This window comes from Echeneis naucrates, chromosome 7 (genome assembly GCF_900963305.1).
Source record: "Echeneis naucrates chromosome 7, fEcheNa1.1, whole genome shotgun sequence".
Lineage (NCBI taxonomy): Eukaryota > Metazoa > Chordata > Actinopteri > Carangiformes > Echeneidae > Echeneis > Echeneis naucrates.
Window position 1 is genome coordinate 2,883,352 of NC_042517.1, and position 20,821 is coordinate 2,904,172.

The window sequence follows — 20,821 nt, forward strand, 5'->3', positions numbered from 1 at the left end:
AGCTTGTTACAGGCAGCATGCTCTAAACTGTTGAGCAACACTGTTGAGCGTTGCGCTAAATGAGAAATAAAACTGGGAAAGATTACATCACACCATAAATCAGATTTTTATATATCTACAGCCTGGAAGTGCCAAAACTAACATGACTAAGATTCTCGGTGTTCCCACTTCACACCTAGAAGGACAAAAATAACCAGGAGTAATGAGAATTGTGCCATCTCAGGATGTCCCCTCTTCACGAGCACACAAAGGGTCACTGTGGGGTCAAGCAGTGCAGCACAAATGAAGCAAAAAAAAAAAAAAAAAAAAGAAAAGAAACACAATCAGGATATGATGTAATTTTCTGTTGTTTATAAAACATGGTTTAATTTAGACTTAATGGGGTTAACTGTGAAAACAAATCTTGACAAAGTGAACTGAATTTATTGCAGCTATAAAACAGAAAATACTTGTTTGCAGTGAAAATACACCCGTCACAGGTCTGGCCTTGAAAATAAGTCGATGTCGATGTGTCGCTCCATCACATTCCACGCTGGGCTATGAGTCCTTTCCTAATCCCCTTTCATAACAACATCAACCCTGACCCTGACCAGGGAGGCCCATATCACCCCCCCCCCCCCAAATGTGAACCACAGCAGATCCTATGAAACACATGCCTACTTTAAAATACATTCTCAACTCCTTCACAACTCTGCGATGCCAGAGGGGCCAGATAGACTCGAGTGATTTCGTCTGTCAGGAGATTTCAGGATGGGAGACTCAATAACATGAGGAGCGGGGAAGGAGGCAGCTCAGGTTAAGCTCTTGGGCTCTCTCTTCTTCCCCCACTTTATTATTCTCAGTTGCCATGGAGAAAAAACTATATATAACCATCTCTCTCAGTCGTCTCCGTGCCTGCTGTCTGCGTTCGCTATCTTTTCTCTCCTTCTATTTCCCTCTCTATTGTTTCCACAGAGAAGACAGGCGGGGGGAGGACGGCTCGATCCAGAGGGGGGGGAAAAATTCGGCCGATGCCCGGCTCTGGTGTGGCAGGACTCAGCCAGTAAACCAGAACAACCCCCGAGAGGCCGGCCCGCAGACCAGACCAGACACTACGGCGGTTTCCCTCGGTCTTCTGGCGAGACTCCCACTTTCAGAAACCGGTGGCTTCAAAGTAATAATTCATTTCACAGTCTGGTGGCCAGACACAGAGCCCAGACACTCCTGCCCCGTCTAACACCTACAAGAAGAAAAGCAGCGTCGCCACTCTGCTTCACCTTCGCTGTGCTGTAATGCAGCGCGAGGGAGACGCAATAATCTGTGGGTCAGAAGGTCAGGGGGTGCCGACAGGAGTTATGGGGACACAGTCATTGGGTGACTGCTTCTTTATTTAAAAGCTGTTCCATTTTCAGTTCCTGTTTAAGTGTCGGTTGAAAAAAAAAGAAAAAGAAAAAGGGGTCCTTGTGGCTGAGGAGTTTATGGCTCAGTAAATCCTTTAAATTACTATGTTCTTTTGGAGTTGCCTTCAGGGTGACATGCGCATTTTCTAATCTGGTGACCGCCCCCCCCCCCCCGCCCCTCTTTATCAGCTTAGCAACATCATTTCCTGCCAAAACTCTGTGGCGAAAGTAAAAGCGTTTTGAGGTTAAACACTGGTCGACTTCAGGAAAGATCCTGGGTTTGGGTTGAAGTGAGTGCTTGTTAAAGTCGGGGGAAACCTCGCAGCGGTTGAAATGACTACTTTGATGAAAGCTTCGTCGTCACGGTCAGTCTTTGGTGTTGAGCGATCCACCAACCCGCTCCAGCAGCCTTACAACTATCTCACACTGTTTTCTCATGTACAGCGCCGTAGGATTCCTCCCATCCATTTTGAAAACATTTGCAATGTTACCACTCATTTTTCTGGAAAGACCTGAGGTGCGGCGGCGCTTCTACACACCTCTGGGCAGGAGAATTTACTGCATACCGACCGAAGAATGGCTGCAGATACATATCAGGGAACATCTTGAACACTACAGGCAGCCAGGTTACAGTCTTTAATGTACACTAATGTGCTGAGTTCACTGCAAACCAGAGACTTTAGTCTTTAGGGGCGTGCCTCCCCACAGGCAATACAAGGCCCTTATTAAATCTGCCCTGAGCCTGAGGAGAGGCCCTGTCTGAGTGACAGCACAGTATTACACACAGCACCCAACTACCAAGACATCGCTACACCCCTGGGGAGGACGGGCTCTAATCACAAAGCACACGACCTGTTCAGCAACCGTCACCCTTAAATACTTCGGGTCCCGTGTGACTGGTTAGGCAGCAGTTAAAGAAATCATTTTTACAGTAACGTGGCAAGTTTTTTCCCCTCCGAAAAGGACATTCAGAAACTCTGTATGGACGCGTCTCTAGATGCTATCCTTTTCTCTTCTGCACAGGTCTTACCTTAGAGGCCCTGCGACGCTCGGGACACTCAGGGTGCTGGCACACCACCCAGTCCTCCTCCTGGACCGGCTTGTCATCTGAAACACAACACATGAGTCAATTTGACAACCATCTTTATGACTAAAACACCAAATCAGCCACCCAGGCAGCAGCTCATCCATTAACACACCTTTCTTGGTAAAGCTGTAAAAACACAACGTAGACACTGAGACTGAAGTCACTGCCTTTGTTTACACAAGGACAGAGACAAAAAGGAGGGAAGACTAGAGCATTAGAAACACTCTCGCCCAGTATTAGAGACCAAGAAGCCATGTCATGATGTGAAAAAGGAGACGTTTGCTTGAAGAGATTTCTCCAAGGAAAGGTAAACAGAGGGAAGAGGGTGGGGTGTTCTGTTGGGAGGGGATCAGAGGGAAATGAATAATGACCAAGGAGACAGGAAGAACACTGAGCAAATGAGAGGAAGCCCCATTCTGGGTTTTTTCTTTTTTTTTTTTTTCTACCAAAGCGGGTACGCTCCCTGAACTCCTCTCTACAATAACAAATCACTGTTGTCAAATAAAGCTCTAAAACCTACTTGACTAGTTGGCTGACGCTGCTTTGAAGGAATGATAAAAGGCAGTGTTTACAGCTATATCTTTCACATGTACACACACGATAAAGATATCATAACACAGGGCCCGAACGCACCAATATTTACCTGTCTGTCTGTCTGATGAAAAAGAAAAATAAACCGTAACGCACATGTACGAAGGAGAAAGTAAGATTAGGGCGGGGAAGAAGAAAGCGAGCTGCGGAGGGGTTAGATGTTAGAGGAGCTTTCTGCAGAAAGCCTCCAGTTTCCAGGCATGACATGACTTTGTGCTAAACGCTTCCAGAAAGCTCAGATAACCTGCTCATTGTAATGTCACACAGTTCCCATTTGGCCGAGCCGTTAACGACATATGATAACTAAGTCTTCAGTAATGGAGGCGGGCCGCTGCTAGAAAAAATGAGGTCACTTTGTGGCTGAACTTTAAAGGCCAACTTCAAACAATAACTTGTCACCGTGAGATGGTAAAAACAGCCGCGGCCTGCCTTGAGCTGGTGCACAGAAACAAGTGAATTTGAGTCATCCACTTGGCTACGGCTGCACGCACGGGTCAGGGGTGCTTGTAGAGAGGAAGGGAGGGGAAAAAACTGAGTAATTGGTGCATGCCACCGCTTTCCCTCGCTAGGAAGAGAAAGGCGAACTTGTCTACGGTGAACATACTCCAGAGCCCAGAGCCGTGATATAGTGAACATACTGTAAAAAGGCACCATGGTGCTTTGAACGGCATGCTAACATGTTTAATTAAAACGCCAACATGCTGATGATGAGGAAATGCGGAGAGCCAGGTTTATTGGATATGGAACACCTAAGGACCAAAATGTGTGAAAATCCGTCCACAGATCGTTGAAGACGTTTCACTGAGACCATAAATTTTTGGCTCATTTGTGTTCAAAAGATCACCAAAGTCACGAGGATTGATCTGGGAGATCATTAATCTCTAAAATTTGGTGCAAATCTGTCCAGAAGAAGTGAAAACTTTGGCCTAAAAAACAGAGTCCATAATGTAACGTCCTGTTAGGGAAGGCCTCGGGAACAGGAACAGTCAGGGCAGCGTGAGAGTCGACAGGATTTGTTCTTGAACGTCAGGAAAATCTCACACTCATGCGTCTAATCGTCGAACGGTCTGAACCGAAGCGCTGAACTCGACCTATCGAGGGTCTAAAAAGCTCCTTTGAATAGCTTTCAGCAATTCCACCGAGGCGGAGTGTGTTTTGTCAAACTTCCATCACCTTCCAGGAAAAGACTAGAAAGGCCCGTCCTGTGTCTCTGCTGTTTTGGGAGCAGGCCGAGACGAGCTCTCAGCTCTGAATGTGGCCTCGGGCTAATGGCTCCCTCAGGGTTTACAGCGGGAGCCTCCAGCTTTGATGGAGCGTTTCCCAAAGAGGCAGAACCTGCTTCACTACCGAGAGACTTCACAGCTTCCCAACAGACATGTTACTGTTGATCTCAGCTCAGGTTTCATCCCGGAGTGTGTACTTTTTTTTTTTTTTTTTTTTTTTAAATCCAGCTGATACTTGAAGGGCACTTTAAAAGAAAATGATTTAAAAAAAAAGTGTCATCTTGCCTCAAGGGGTCACTTATTGTGAACCCACAAATAACTGTCACCCAACTCCAGCTTTTCTCAGCTTCTTAGAGCGGTTTAACAGCTTTCGCTTTGGTTTTCAGTTTTTCCGGCCGCTGTAATCAGCACGTTGAGCACTTATTCCCCAAAACTGGGCAAAACTGGGCTGACACAAATACATGGATCCTTTCATAAGTTGGTAAAAACAAAATGCATCTGATGCAATAAAAGAGGTCAAATGTCATGAACAGAAAGATGAAGAACTGAAGAAGGCAGATATGGCCAACAATTGGTGCAATATTTGTTCCCTGTTCATGATATTAATAAAAAAAAAACATGACTGTCCATCCAAAATAAATGGTTTTTTTTTTGTTTTTTTTGTTTTTTTTATCTTACACGTTACCTCTCATTTATTTGAACTAACTGATTCGTAACTCCGCCCGCCTTTAGCTCCTTCACCTCCCGACAATCTGGCCAACCTGCCTTCTTCTAAAATCACTCTCTCTGCCGACCCTCCATCTTCTCCCTTACTTGCTCGTATCTTGCTGACCGCCTGGCTTTCTCTCGCTCTCTGATGAACTGGAATTTCTGAACTCAGCACTGCTGATTAAGCCAAAAGCAAACACAAGCACACACTATGTACAAACACACACACACACACGTGATAGCAGACAATGAGCTCGCACACTAAAGAGACAGCGGAGCAGCCCATCTATCTGCCGGCTCGCTCGCACCCACAGAGACACCGCCTGGGGGCAAAGGCTTCATTAGACCCCCATAAATATGCCAGAGCAAGTTCCAAATGGTGCACACTTCAACACGCAAGACACACTAAGTATTCCCTTTTGTCACTCTCCACTTCCTCGTTATGTAACTATGAATAGTTTTAAAGTGTCGAGGTGTTGTGCTGAAAGGTAAGGCCGAGTTACTGGTGCTGAAATATTAATCGCATCCTCGAATGGGGAAAAGTTTATCAACTCGTTTATGTCATCTATTCAACATTTATTGCTTCAATCTTCCCAAATGTGACAATGTGCGTTTTATGGGATTGTAAATTGAAGGTCTTTATGTTACTGGGACCGCCAGTCAGCCAAAACAAGACGTCACCTCAGGGGCTGAGAGGTTCGGATGTATATTTCAGTTTCCTAAATAATGACATTAAATATCCAGCAGCTTAAAGAGGAGCACATGTTCATGCATCACTGATGTTGTTCCTTTAAACCAGCCCCAAATATTCCTGTGATTTTACAAAGCAAGATGGCGATGGCCAAAAAGAGGTGCTCACAAACCAAACAAACAAAGTTGGCGTCACTCCAACTTGCACACCGTTGCCCCAAGATTTTTCATAAATTTTCCACCCCACCGCCTCCATCTAGAGCCACGGCAGGCCTCCACCCTTAGACAGGGCGGGGCGGCGGAGAGCACACGTTCAGCCGTAACACCTGTGTTTATGAGGAATGTTATGAATCCTCCGCTTCTCCTCTGTGAGGTCTTATTTCTTTCATTTGCTCGGGCTGAAACTTCATTTTCACATCACGTTTGTGCGAGCCTCTACATACCCACTCCCACGAGCTGCATATATAACACAACATACACCTCCTCACCATGACACAGTTAGGAAAAGACTCCTGGGACACAAACACAGATGGCAGGCAGGCGGATGGCATACGGACGGGGAGAGCTGGCAAAGACAGAGTCATATCAGCACATGCAGGGAGGCAAAGATGGAAAAGTTAGACCGCAGAAAAATGTGAAATGAGTAAACAAGAAAGTGAGGAGATGAGGTCGGCCTATCGGCGCGTTCTGGTTAACAGACGGATGTTTAAATCCAGCAGCAACTCACTCAGTTTTCATTTTGATCTAAAATTAAACATATTCGATGACTAAAGACCCCAAAATGGATTTCACAAAATTTAAGCAAATATAGCTTCAACATGAAGAATAAAGTGTTTGACAATAGTCCAGGTCTAAAGGTGGTTCATATTATTTAACTTATCAACTGTTTGTATAGTTCCACAGCTTTTAAACACATTTTGGTTTATATATAACTTATTTTGGGTTTGATTATCAGAAAAAAAGAAACTTTTGGGACTTTTCACATTCTTTCAGTAAAATAGTTGATCAAATAAAAAATCTACTTCAACCAAACGAACTTCCAGGTTTGACGTTGAGGTAAATCCTCACATAAAAGGGTTCATGATCTTCTGTTAATGGTAAAGTTGCAAAAAAAACAAAAACAAAAACAAAAAAAAAAAAAACCAGAAGAGGCAGTCAAGAAGAGGAAAGTCTTGCTAAGCTAAGCTAAGCTAAGCTAAGCTAAGCTAAGCTAAACAGCTTTATGCAACAGAGAGATGTGAGAGTGAATTTCATGATCTGCTTTGTGTCAACAGTTAGGGGAAGATTTCAGACAAAAAGTTTAATGACAAAACACAAAAGTTGTGTTTGCTACTTCTGTTATCTAACGTTACATTTGACATTGAGCAGATGAAAACAGCGGCAGGTTTCTAATGCTGAGGGTTCAGGAGCACAGCCCTCCTGCTTATAATGTTGTTTAAATAAATAAATAAAAATAAAAATATCACACACCGCTCCCCGTCCATCTTTCCCCGACATCTGCTCCAACTCCAGCCTCCGTGCAGACGACTGAAAACAGCAGAACAAGTGCTCGCCGCTTCCAGAGAACGGCGGAGGAGCAGTTAACTTTTTTTTTTTTTTTTAAATTATTTCTGAGATGGAGAAAACAAAGAATATCTAATTTACTTAGCTGAGTCATCGTGGAATAATTTCATGACAAAAACTCTCCATCCATTTCTGCTGGTACATTAAGGACTATTAGCTGAAAAGCCAAAACCCTGTCACTATTTTAAGACGGTTCATGAGGGGATTAATTGCATTCTTTGAATTTTTGAAAGTATTTAAGTCTGAAAGTACAGTAATTGGTCAAGTGCATGTTGCTATTATGTAACAGTTTGTCCTTTTTGTGTCAGCCTAGTCTTTTTATGGGTTTTATCGGTTCCAACAAACAGAGTTAGTTTCTGTTACAGGAATCCACGGCTGAGTACGACCAGAGGAATGTCAACTTGCACTGTGGATATTTTCTTCCGGCCCAGTGAACCGGGGGAAGGCAGCAGGAAGGCAGTGAATGAATCAAGACTGCGCTGAAGTTAAATTAGAGCTGGATCCCAAACTGAAATGAACATAATCTAGACTGGGAGGTGAATGCTGTTGTACCATACATACCCTAATTATTATTATTATTACTTTTACTACTACAGTCCTATTTGGAGGTGCCGCTCACCCTTTGAGTTTGATTTAATCTGCAAATTCTGACTTGATAAAAGAGAATTTCAGCAGGAGTCCTCATCCGGGGACCATGTATGTAAAATGTGATGGTGGTGCCTCGTATAATTGCTGAGATATTTTAGATATAACCAAATGAGCTCAACGGCGTAACTCCTTTTCCTCAGTACCGATTTTAACTTCAGGGCTTCGCTCTTTCAGGATATTCAAAAGGCTGAGAAGGCGACAGTTGCTATCTGCGGTGAATCAGAGCCGTCTGCTGCTGAACTGCACAGATTCCGACAGCGAAAAGGCTTCACTGCTGCAGGCTCGATATGAAACGAGCAGACTTAGTAGCACAGTGAGTGTTTGGCGGTTACACAATGAAAGCACAAAAGCTTGCAATTTGCATAGTTCCAAACTCACACTGATAAAAACCGTTTAAAGAGCTGAATGTGAAACTATGGACTCCACAGTGGCCATCTTTGTCAGTGGAGGACACAATTACTGCGCCAACAGTGGGCCTAACTTCCACGATACGGGCAGCACGGCAGCAGAGTGGTTAACGCTGTTGTCCCAAAAAAGGAGGTCGCAGGTTCGATTCCACTCTGTGCTATATGAGTGTGAAGCTTTATGTGATAAAAGATAAGTGTCCTGCAAGAAATGTAGAAAAATGGACTTTAAGATTGGGGTCATCCATCCGTCTACGCTGAGAGTTGCCATCCTGCTCACCTGCAGAACTCTGGCTCAGTGCCTTACTTCAGCACACTTCAACATTGAACCATCAACCACCAACAGTCCTGTCCAGTTTAGGGAGATTCATCAAAGAGGATCCTTTCTATTTTCCTGAGTTTTGAAGAAGGGGATGGTTCTTAAAGGCGAGAAGCTCAAAGGCCCCAACAGAGATGGGAAATGTTCTCAGAAGAAGCTCGGGGCTTAATTACAGAGATGCTAGAAAAGGTGAGGATCAAAGCCCCGCTGCTGCATTCCTGTTTTCGTTCTGTGCCAAACAGGTCTGCCTCAGCAGGCACCGTCCTTAAGCTGACCAGAAAGAAGCTGGATTTCCAAGAGGCCGGCTGGCAGAGAGGAAAGGATGAAGAGCATTCCTCCCCAGTCCTGTGTTATCAACTTCCCGCCACCCCACCCCGAAGTAATGGCATAAGTCGGGCAGCACAGCGGAAAGTGCCCCTGTGCCACGTCCAAAAAAAAAAAAAAAAAAGACTGAGAGGAGACAGGGAGGCATTTCTGTTCAGCTATGCACTTCTTCAGTGGTAAATATTTCATCTGTGGAGCTCAGGCTCATCCGCTCTTTCCTCTCTCTTCTCACTCATGTGAGGTTGTGTTCATGCCAGGTCACTGAGTACTTTCCACGGAAGAACAGAGTAATGGAAAAAAAAAAAAAAAAAAAAAAGAAACCTTTCCATGATGAGGCTGAAATCCTCGGCTCAAAATGCAACTGAACCAGATCAGAAAAGTTACGTACAACAATGTGAAGTCATGTTTGATCCACTACATGTGTTGAGACGAATGAGCAGGACATCGCTCTCACCTAGACTGTTTAGGTGACGACATGCAACGCCAGCCAAGCGCTAAAAAACGAAGTTAGACTGATTCGTTGCATGCAAATTGTGTCGTCCTGGTACAAATAAAACATACTTGACCGTCGCTGCGAGCTCATCTTATCTATTGGAGCTGTTTCAGAGAAGGAGTCGTTCTGTCGAGGTCCCGTTTCCCATTCACCATCTCTGTGCTAACAGTTAGCTCTGCGCTAACACTGCAGGGAAGTCCAACCACGTCTAACTTATGTCCCACTAATTATGAAACTTTTTCCACAAAGAGTTTCTTTTTTTTTATTAATTAAAAAAAAAAGTCCAAGATCAGGCTTTTATAAAACGTCTCCTATATATTTAGAACAGAATGAATTGATTCTAGTCTGAATGGATCAAAATCAAATCAAACCTGCAATTGTTGCCAGTATACAGAAAAGCCCTAATTATAACCTGAGTCATGAAAATGCTATAATTTAAGTTTCACTGTAACTTTAATGATCATTCTGGGAAGGAACACCATCCGGGATTCCCGCCTACTTGTTACTACGAGCCCGTCCCATTTGGAGCGGGATCCAATCTGCAAAGATATGAGCTAATACGAAGATGATAGCTCGTACGTCGTCGGGACGATTTCAAACTTTGACCAGATAACTGGAGGACCAGTCTTCCTCATGTCATCCGTAAAAATATTACTTCAACAACATAATCCATCAAACCATTAAAAAAATAAAAATAAAAAATGTTAGAGCTCAGAGAAATTCACCTAATGTTCATTTTCATATGACTTCAATAGGACTTGTTTAGTTATAGAGTTTAGATAAACCTCTGTGGTATCTGAGGAATAAAACACACAATCAAGGTGAGAAACAAAGACACACAAACACAAATCCACCCACTGGTCAGGTGATTCACCTCGTTCCCCAGCTTACCACACAGATCATGGATGACGTCCAGAGATGACGACCAGGAGTAGCGCTCTATTCCCGCTCGAGAGTGACAAGGCGGCAGCGCCTCCAGCTCATAGGCTCCACGCTTCTTCCAGTACAAGAACATCGTCGTTTCTTCAAAGCGAGACGATGCTCAAGAATAACGAATACAGCTAAACTGTTCAAAGTCATTACCCTCCAAATGCTGCTTGGATCTGGCCCACAGTGACACTTGCTGAACCAAACGTGCTGAAACTAGCCGCTGACCCTCTGAGCACCTTCTACAGACCATCAACGCCCCCCCTACCCCTGCCTCGCCCGCCATCTTTACAATATAAACCCTGCCAGCTGCTGATATGTTTATTCCAAATCTCCACCTGCACGATTACCTCCTCCAGCCAAACCCCAAAAGCCTTTGAACCTGCGGTCCAAGTCTGATTTTACTTCAAGGCCGGTCCAGATGAGCCAACAGAATTCCCTCAAGTACAATCCATTACCTCTCTATTGTTTTGTCTAAACTTGGAATAAGCCTCAACGCTGCCATCCAGGTTTTAACAGGCCGGACTCAGGCGGGTAACAAGTGACATACAAACACTAACACGCCTTTGAATCGTCCTCTATATTCATCCTGCAGACTTTTAGTCCTCCGCTCAAAGCCACCCACCGAGAGCTGTCAAGCACCAAACACTACCCTCTTCTGATCCATCTAACCGAGCTCTTCCCGACTAAATTACAGACATCCAGCTGCAAAAAGGTGTCGCATGCGGAGCGAAATATCCTCACGCGCCCGTTTTCCTCCCTGAACGCTCTGCTTTTTCTGCGGCTGTGTTTCCCAAACTGTACAAAACTTGTGTGTGTGTGTGTGTGTGTGTATGTGAGGCGAAGCTGTTCATGGTAAAGCTCTGTGTAGGATCTCCTGGTGATAGGGGGGCTTTCTGCCCACTCCATCAGACAAGTGTTGTATTCATGCAGAGGTGAGTTGCATGCTGGGACGGGCAATCTGGGCCAATGGCTTTTGGACTGGGTGACACAAAGATCTCTTTTAAACCTCCTCCTACGACCAGAGGGAACTTTCTTTATGTTTTGCGCAAAACTGTAAAAGGCCGACATTTTTCCGCATTAATTAGTGCCCGCGCCTTTTATGTCTCCTGAAAGATTTATGCCGTTTTATGAACACGCCAGCTCTGTGGTGAATGAGCTCAGTTATTTCTGTGGAGGTACAATGCACACATTGGCCTCTTGGAGATGGGGAAACACCCCTAATGAGAAAAGGAGTCCCATTATGAGGCGCTTCGGTGAGACAATGCTCCGCCAAAAAAGCCAAAAACTCCTGAAGGGGTTAAAAAAATATGCAGTTTGATTTCTCAAGTCGAGGCATAATATTTTCCCCAGCGTTGCTTAAAGGCTGATGCACTGCTATTATGCATCTAAAAATGGGAGAAGAAATACTGTGAGAATGTGCTGTGCCGGCTCGGGGAAAGGAGGGACGTTGTCACACACAACGACCCACATGTCCAATTTTGGGATAAGAAATTAGAGGGTACGATGGGAGCCGGTTTGCTGCTCAGCTCTGGGCTTTGCAGACATATGGTAATAATCTGAAGCAGCTTTGAGCACGCGGCTTCCCTTTTAATGAAGAGAGCGGTCGTGCAGCATGAGAACTGGGCTGCAAATACAAGAGCCAATTTCCACCTACTGCAGAAACAAAGAGGGAAGCAGAGCGCGGTATTAGACGGCCTCGCTTTCATCACTGTCCAACAGATCAGCTCCTTCAATAAAAAAAAGATTTAGCCACGGCAAGGCCAGAAAGTACCTGCATCATTACGCGGCTGCTGTGATCTCACAGAAGAAACACTTCAGTTATGAGAAGAAATCTTCTTACGTGAATTTAGGAATGAACACCAACGCATATTTCTTCCAGAGCAAGGAGCTCTGGCAGCCGAGCGATGACACGGGGTGAATTTTCTGGCACTGATTAGATCCATCAGAGAGCCAAAGTCTAATGACAACCAGGATGTAGGTGGATCTACTTTTCCCAAAACACTGATAAAACAGCCCCTTCGTGCCACCGAGTTCTGAGTACTTGGTCAGTTTATGTGTTTTCTCCTCTTAAAGGACTACTCCAACTGCTCCATAGGCCACTTCCATAAAGTTCGAGGACTTGTTAAAGAGAAAACAAAAGAGTGATTCAAATAAAAAACAGCAGGGACTAAAATATTTTTAGATTTGCAGTCTTAAGCATGGGCCGAGCTTCAGAAACAATGGATATTGCGTTTGATCCAAGCCTTCAGGCCTCTTTAACACCCCCAGTTTGCAATTCGAGCTGACAGAACCCTGATGAGCTTTTAACACCGGAAAGTTCATCCAGAGCCAGAGAAGGCATGACACAGCTGTTTTATAAATTCTTAAACTGAGTTTATGGGACTTTCACATTTGTGAAACACAGATATTTCTCATCAAACCAGCAGGGGTCGTTGTTATTAACCTAAAAACGCGGCTGAAGACGCTGTATCGTTCAGATCATTACATCCAAGATCAGCATTAACATTTCCCGAAAGGGAATTAAATAAGGAAAGGTTCCATCCAGGCGTCCTACACATCACGTTAAATGCCACCACCAAATCTGAAGAAGTTCTCACTGAGATCTTGAGAGCTGATAAGAATAAGAACACATCGCAATACTTTCCATAAAGCCAAAACATAATTGGTGAGTTTTAGACGTGCTGCTGGACGGATTCTAGGCTAGTGGTTTCTCAATGCTAAGCTAAGCTAGCAATCTCCTGCTTGCAGCATCAGTCCTCTCATTGTGCGTTTTGTGCATCTGCTCCTTTAACGCAGCACAAGTCTGACAGTAAAAGTACCCATAAAGTATAAATGCACTTCCTGCGCTGTGAGCATCACTGAAGCAGTTACCAACGTTGACTCAACTACTTCCATTTAATTCAGGAGTGAGACGGAAATAGCGGGCCGAGCCTGAATGAACTGGCTTCTCAATAGAGCGACGCTCGCTGAACTATTAATGGTGTGTTGAGAAATGAGAGTGTGAGCGGCTGCAGTACGACGAGAGTGTAAATGAGCCTGTCGGAGCGTGTGCACCGTGGGGGGAAAAATAAAAAAATAAAAAAATAAAAACATGTGAGTCGGAGTGTTGACAGAGGGAGTGCAGTTGAAGGCTTGTGCGTGCCCGTGCGGAGGAGGTTCAGGGTTATATTTAGCAAGGTGGCCCATCAAACCGGCCGAGGTTAACCCTTCACCGCCAAAATAAGACTGAAAAGCTAACGACTTCGATCCATCTCTGTTTCAGGGCCGCTCTCTGAAAGCCTCTTCCACTCGGTTTCTCCGTCTCAGGCGAACAGCGTAATGAGCACAGCCTGTGCCCGATCCGTCACTCATCTGCATTTCTACCATCTTGCTGCTAACAAGACTAAGAGTCTACGGCCGACCTCGCTTTTAACTAAATGCTCCTGCCAGCATGGTGACAATGACAACACTAACAAACTGCTGTTTTCCAGGTATATCGAAAAACTCAAGCAACCGTTATAATAAGAGATTTATCGTGTCTGTCATTTAGTTTAAAATCTGAAGACATGCCGATTTCCTCTTTTTCACAAAAAAGGCATCTGAAGATGTTTTGGATGGGATTGTAGAAATGATGGCCGAAAGAAAATGATGATTTTCACTATTTGGTGACCAAACTATTGACTGTAGAAAAAAATAATTAGTAGCTTCATCGACAGTGAAAATATTTGCTGTGCACAGTCAAGAGTGGGAACTATGAACGTCACAGCAACCATAACGTAGGAAAGATGTTTTAATCTGGACCGTCCAAATGTGAAATTAAAACATACAGAAGTGAGGCTTTAACGACTTTATCTGTTCTATTACTGATACATCAACCATCAGCGCCTCGCCCTGAGATCCAAGAAGAGCTCGACTATTACTGTGAGACATGGTGTAATTTAACAGTCCATCTTTAAACCAGCATTTCAGAGGGACAAACAACCACTCTTCAACTTGTTGATGTGAACAATCCCATAATTGAAACAATCTGGTTAAAATTGCAGAGGGGGCTGCCTCAGAGAAGCCAATAACAGAGTGAACAGGAATCAAAAACACTTATTCCATAAAAGTACAGTTATTGTCAAGTGGAAGGCTGCAATGTGCATAAACAGTCATTTTGCCACGGTGGAGGTTAAAGGAGTGGAAGGACACATTTGGAGGGAAACACTTGGTGTTGTGCTTCTGGAGTTAAAGAAGGTCTGTGTGAGTGTAGTCCCTTTAATTAGCTGCTGCACGGTTTGAAGAGAAGCAGCTCGCTGTCGAACCGAGGACGCCGTGAACAAACCTCGATGGGTTTATTAAATGTTTACATTGGTCTGAAATCGGCACGGATTAAAAAGGACTTTGTTCCTGGAGTAAACAGATTTCGGACTTAGCCAGCATTTTTATTTAAATCACTGATATCCGTGAGCGGATATATTTGTGTTATTTATCTTTTTTTTTTTTTTTCTCTGTGTAGATTGACATCTTCCCTCTAACAGCAGGTGGATGAACCAATCGGGGGGGAGGAGCTGAGGCTCTTATTTGATTGGCTGATCGTTGGGCTAAAACACTGCAGATTTCACAGAAATATTCAGAGAAACCAATAACTTAAATTGCCTGCGGTGGACTGAGGAGGCCCCGCGGCCCGACCCCAGGAGGACATCATCAGGTTTGATACTTGGTCATCTCACTTTAGACAACAGGGGAACTTTTCATGAGCCAATATACAAGCATTGTAGGCAATTGCAGGCCCAAAGGGATTTAATATGAAAATTAAATTCAAACACAAAGCGGCTCTAAACGGGTTTCTCTCTGAAGTGATGCGAAATGAAAAGGGAGGACCAGGAAGGAGTACAGCCCTCGGGCTAAAACATGAACTGAGGAAACATGCTGAGTTGCGATGCCCCACAAAAACAGAGACGAGCAGCTGCACAAAGCGCTGAGAAAGAGGCCCAAGAGTTAAGATTAGTCGAACAGTATCGGCTTCTGTTCAACGAGTCCTGGGAGGAGAGGCTGACGGGGGAAAAAAAGCGAGTGAAAGGAAAGAAAGAAAATAATCCTCCAGCTGCGAGCACATCTATGACAATGACTTCCTCTGTGACAGTAAACAGCAAAGGAGGTGAAATACAGAAAGCAACAACACCTGCCGTGCAACGCAATATTCACCTGTGGTTCGTGAGCCGGAGCCGGATTAAAGGAATGGTTCATTTTTGGTTTTTAGCCGACGGCCAGAAGAGAAAATCGATACGGTTCTCATATCTTTATCCCTGAACACGGCTTCAATCAATACTTCATAACAGCGCAGATCACATGACGGATGAGGTCATATAAATAAACCGCAGACAATCCTGACCTGCAGTCTGCAGCTTCGTTTTCTCAGCTTATTGTTCTGGATTTCTGGCTCATGGCTTTAGCTTTGCGGTCGAGGCGTCGTCGTCAGCTGAAGCAGGCTGCTGCTTTTGGCCAGTAAAGTCACACACGACCTTTTGATCCAACTAAACCATCAGGCCCGACAGGAAACCTTCAAAAGGTTCAATGGCAGTTTTGAGATTGTGGATTTCTGCAGTGGTTATTGTTGAGCAGCTACTTCAGCTTCCTTCAGGTCGATAACAACTCCAGTAAAATGTGAAATTAAAGCAAAAACAACAAAATTAAAGCTCTGAAACTTTGTCTCCAGTGCCGGATAAGCAGCTTTTCATGAAGGCCAGCGAATGAAAACTGTCAGAGATCTATTGAGGCCTGAACACTAAACAAGGAAGTGAAGCAGGACGCCGGCTCGTTGTTTGAAATAGATGATCGCCCCCCTTGAGCTCATTTATGCCTCTTAAAAATAAGATTTTTCTGCCCTTTGTCTCCAATCTTGTGTTTTTAAGGCGATATATGTCTGTAAAAGAAATACAAGTATCTTCTCAGAGCACGGCCTCTGGATTATAAATATAACGGCTCCAAATGAAGAGAAAGCCTTTTATTTTTGTTTATTTTTGTCATGAACTCCCAGCGCTGCTGAAATCCACATGCAGGAAGTTCAATGCAGAAATGAAGAGAAGAGAAGGAAGAAGATGAATCCTGTGTCAGCCACGGGAATTGAAATGGATCAAAGTGTCAGCGCCTCGCCTCCTAATTTGTTTTCCATTATTATCGTGGAAAACACAGCCCATTTAATCACAGAACAAACACGTCGTTACAGGGCTGACCAGTATTTCCTGTGACAGAAGACACTCGCAGTCTATCAGCTGTTTTTTGTTTGCAATAAGAAAAATTACCAGCAGGGCCATGAAACAGTTCAGACGGAGCAACATCAAATCCACAGCAGAGCCGTCAAATAAAGGTGCAGTAAATATTAGGATGAGTTGCGACACTGCACACAAAGCGCCAGGATCAGAAAAACAAAACAAAACAAAAACTTGGAAACAAAAAACAACCACCAAAAAAAAAAAAAAAAAAAAAAAAGGAGGCGAGCCGACGGTGACCCCGGCGCGACATCAGGAAACGACAGAACTGCAAAGAGGGGGAAAAAGGAAAGGAAATTACTGCCGGGAAAAAAGTGGAACAATGGAAAGACAGTTTGAAGAAGGAAGTTTGAACTGTAACAAGCCACGAGCCAGACCAAACTCACACACACACACAGACACACACACCTATAGATTATACGGCCACACTCAGCCAGTGTTCCTCATAATGCAGCTTTTTCACATTAAGACCGAAGAAAACCAAGCAGGCCCACCATAATCTGCTCTGGAGCTTTCAACTGTCTCACATGACCTTCATCAGCAGATGGACTGTTGTCCCGTTTGTTGCAGAGCTGTGAGTGTTCAAATTTCCTGAGAACGTTGTGCTGATGAGGACCACGTGACGCCATCGCTTGTTTGTTTGTTTGTTTTTTTTATAAACGTTGTTGTTGCCGATTATTGTGTAACACGATCTAAAGCCTCCGACGGGGCTGCTAAATGGACCCTCTCTTCTGAAAGTTCATCTACAATTCCAACAGGGCAACCTCCACCTGCTGATGAAAGCTCCAGCCGGTAAAAGGAGCCGCACTGATACCTTTTCAAGATGTCGATGAACTTTGGAGCGCCAGCTTCGAAGACAACTGGGATGAGAACACACTCAACAGACCTCACCAGACTGATCTGTCAGCTGCTGTTTCCAAGATCAAGAGCAAACTTTGAACCTCAGAAATCCTTCGAAACAAGTGGAAGACCTTATTTTCTCTCATAAGATAACAGCTGGGGCAAACAGCATATCCTGATGTGAGCGAAAGCTCCGGAAGAGCTATCCAATGGACAGACGAGGACAAGGAGTCCTTCAGGTGCTAAAAGGAAATTCCACTTTTACATTTCCAAAAGCAACCAAACGGACTTTTGGGGTGAGACGATGAACTGCAGCAGTTAGTTGATTAGAACGAGTTTGGATTGAATCTTTGATCAAACACTTCCAAGTTACAGTCAGACAAAATATCTGAAGAGTTCGTGTGTTGACGTTTTTAATGGCTGAATAATTATCAGCCTGTCGGGACAATAATCTGTACATGATTTGTTGGAGCCTTGGTGAGATTACAGGCCGCAGTTCTGCAGTTATTTCACATTGTCATCAATCTGATTTTTGTCTGAACAACAGCTGACGCCTCTGACGTTCGAGGATTTCATCGCATCAAACGAAGCAAATAAATAAATAAAACAAAAACAACTGATGCGTCACTTTGAGACAGAGCGTGGTGTGTCCTCAGTACAGACGTACTTATTTATGAAGACTGACAGTGAATCCATAATTAAAGAGCTGACGTTTCCAGTCTGTGTTTTTGTTTTTCAGTGGTGGACAGACACCAGAGAAGACATCTGGTCCCAGATTAGTCCAGCGTGTTTAAGACAGGCTTAAGACTCCAGTGGCCTGGAACACTGAGGGGATCCAGACTCAACCAATTAAGCAATTAAGGCTGTTAAATTTTAGCTCCATGATCACTTTACTTTCTGTATGAACATCGGCACTGTCAGTAATCCAGAGCTGCAGGTTTCCTCCATCTGAATGTTCACTGAATATGCAGTTGTTTTTCTTTACCTCCCATCCTGATAAACTCGCAGTCGTTGGGTTTTTGGACAAGCCAAACTGTGTTAATCTGTCAAATTCTGGAGAAATTGCTTTGCAATGAGCTTTCTTTTTTTTAACACTTTTCCAACTGGAGATTAAGCAGCTGCAGCTCCAGACCAGACTGGATGCAACAATTTTCACTTTGATCTGAATTATGAGGTTGGAAAAGGATGGAAGGACTGTGGGAAAGCACAATAAATAGCGTTAGCTGGAGATTTACAGGAGGAAACGTCGATCATCTGAGTCGTCTCCTCCATCAGGAGGAGGAAGAGGTTCAGATCACAGTGTGCTCTGCTCTCTGCCTCCAGCTGGGATGATTGCTCAGGTCACTTGCCAAATCCAACCATTAACTTTGATGATGACTGAAGGAAGAGGCATGAAACAAAGAGCTGGAGCCCGAGGATCAAAGCTGCTCTGTTCTCCCCCCTTCTTCTTCCACAGAAACTCACAAGGTGTGTGTGTGTTTTAAAGAACAAAGCAGCCAGGTGACTAATAATTCAACAATACTGGAGTGGAAATGGCTGACTTCATGAGTTTTTACTTACTGAGCCGTAGTCTGAGGCCGAGCCAGCTCCTTGGTGGCGATTTGTGCAGAACTGAATTCATGGTCCACTTGTTTGGCACCATCTGTGCGTAAAGGCGTAAAAAAAAAGAATAAATAAAAATACTAATCACCCCCTCCCTCCCTCCCTTCCTTCCTCTTCTGCGCCACCAAGTCCAGCTCCAGGCAGGTCCTGTCAGTCTGTTTTCTGTGGCGGGGCTCAGTGCTCGGCCACCCGGCGCTGTGAGAGCAGTTTCCCCGCCGGCCGGTTCATTTTTTCCCGGTTCGGTCCTCTCAGGCCGCCGCGGTGCGCTCCGGCTGCAGCGGCCACAGAGCTGCAGCAGTCAGCCAAAAAAAACAAAAAAAAAAACAAAACAAAAACACACACACACACACACACAAAGCATCCGCGGCCAAAAGTTACACACCGATCCGACAGGCACAGAGTGTGTGTCTGTGTGTGTAGCTGCACGCCGTTAATAACCTGTTGCTGGTTGCACACATTCAGAAAGTCGACGTCCAGCGATTGTGTGTCTGTCTCTGTGTGTGTGTGTGTCTTTTTTTTTTGTGGAGCTCGGTCGGTGCAGGATCGGGATTAAGAGGAACCAGAAAACCAAACAGCCAGAAAACAAACACTTCTTCTAGTGTCCAAACGCAGCGGCTCGTCGGATGGATCTCCTCCAAACTTCCCCGCAGCTGCAGATGGAAACGCGGCGTCCTCTCCGGCCGACCGTCGGCTCCCCCTCCATTCATTCACACAACCTGGATCCACAAAGACCAGCAGACCCAGTTCCTTCTCCCACTGAAGTGGCGCAAAGTGGCCGCTAGAGGCGCCAGAACCCCCCCCCACCCCCCCTCATCCAGAGGTGCGCACAGCTGCTTTACCCAAAGAGCATTCAGCCAGGGGCGGATTAACCAGAGGGCCGGTACCGAGGGCAGGTCAGGGGCCCAATATGGAGGGGGTCAGATGTACAGATACATAAAACTGCTGCAAAAACACACAAACAAGCCCAGAGAGGCACAAATCTCTAATAATGAGAGTTTAAAAAATTATTCAGATCAAGAAAAGTGCCACAAAGAAACAAAGACAGACCATGAATTCACACAGTGACCTTAAAGAGATAAAATATGTATATATATTTATTTAAAAAAAAAAACAAAACATGGAGACAGAGAGAGGAAATATACAAAACTATTTTAAAGTGATTAAAAAAAAAAAAGATATAAAACAACAGGCGACTTTGAAAAAGAGCTTAAAATGATGCAGGAAAACAAAAATAGACGGAAGGCCGCCATAGAGCGATAAATAAGGTGGAAACAAAGACTATAAAGTGACACTAAATGATCATAAAGAGATTTAAAAAGTGACCAACAAGTGACAGAAAACAACATTAAAGGTGGAAATTGACCATAAAGGAACGAAATGACGACAGAGAGATGAAAAACGAGACCTGTGAGCTAACGGTAACGATGGACATTTATGAGTCACAACATCTGGTTTGGATGCAGCATGCAGAGAAACAGGTTGGATTCCTGCTTCGGTGTTTTCAAAGGGCACGTTCTGCTTCTAAAAGGAGAAAAAAGATCTGAGGATGAGGAAGAACCAACGAGTTATCTACCGTGAGCTCGGCCGAGGTTTTCCCAAACCAAATAAAAGACTCAGTCAGTGTCATTATTCTCCTCTCTGACACACAGCTCGGCTCGGAACGTCGTGAAAACAGGTATTTTCTCCAACAACTCTGATTAATGGTCTACAGTATGCTGCTTAAAAAACAAACAAACAAAAAAAAAACCTCACCTGGCTGTTTGAAATGATGCCGTACTCTGTGAACTGTG

General features: G+C 44.4%; 1 protein-coding gene across 4 annotated transcripts in view; it reads right to left on the reverse strand.

Moving 5' to 3' along the window:
* The window catches only part of plekhg5b (pleckstrin homology domain containing, family G (with RhoGef domain) member 5b), a 61,143-nt gene extending 42,079 nt beyond the window's left edge, over nucleotides 1–19,064 (reverse strand). The window contains exons 1-2 of one of the 4 annotated variants that reach the window (XM_029506562.1): nucleotides 18,990–19,064; nucleotides 2,410–2,486 (exon numbers count right to left, since the gene is read on the reverse strand). In XM_029506562.1, coding sequence (XP_029362422.1) covers nucleotides 2,410–2,486; nucleotides 18,990–19,050 — 138 coding nt within the window. In that variant the 5' untranslated portion in view covers nucleotides 19,051–19,064. Of the gene's footprint in view, nucleotides 1–2,409; nucleotides 2,487–2,578; nucleotides 2,718–10,320; nucleotides 10,503–18,989 lie in introns of those variants that run through there. The other 3 variants (XM_029506560.1, XM_029506564.1, XM_029506561.1) reach the window with 3 other exon arrangements.
* Between the last annotated feature and the right edge of the window lie 1,757 nt (nucleotides 19,065–20,821).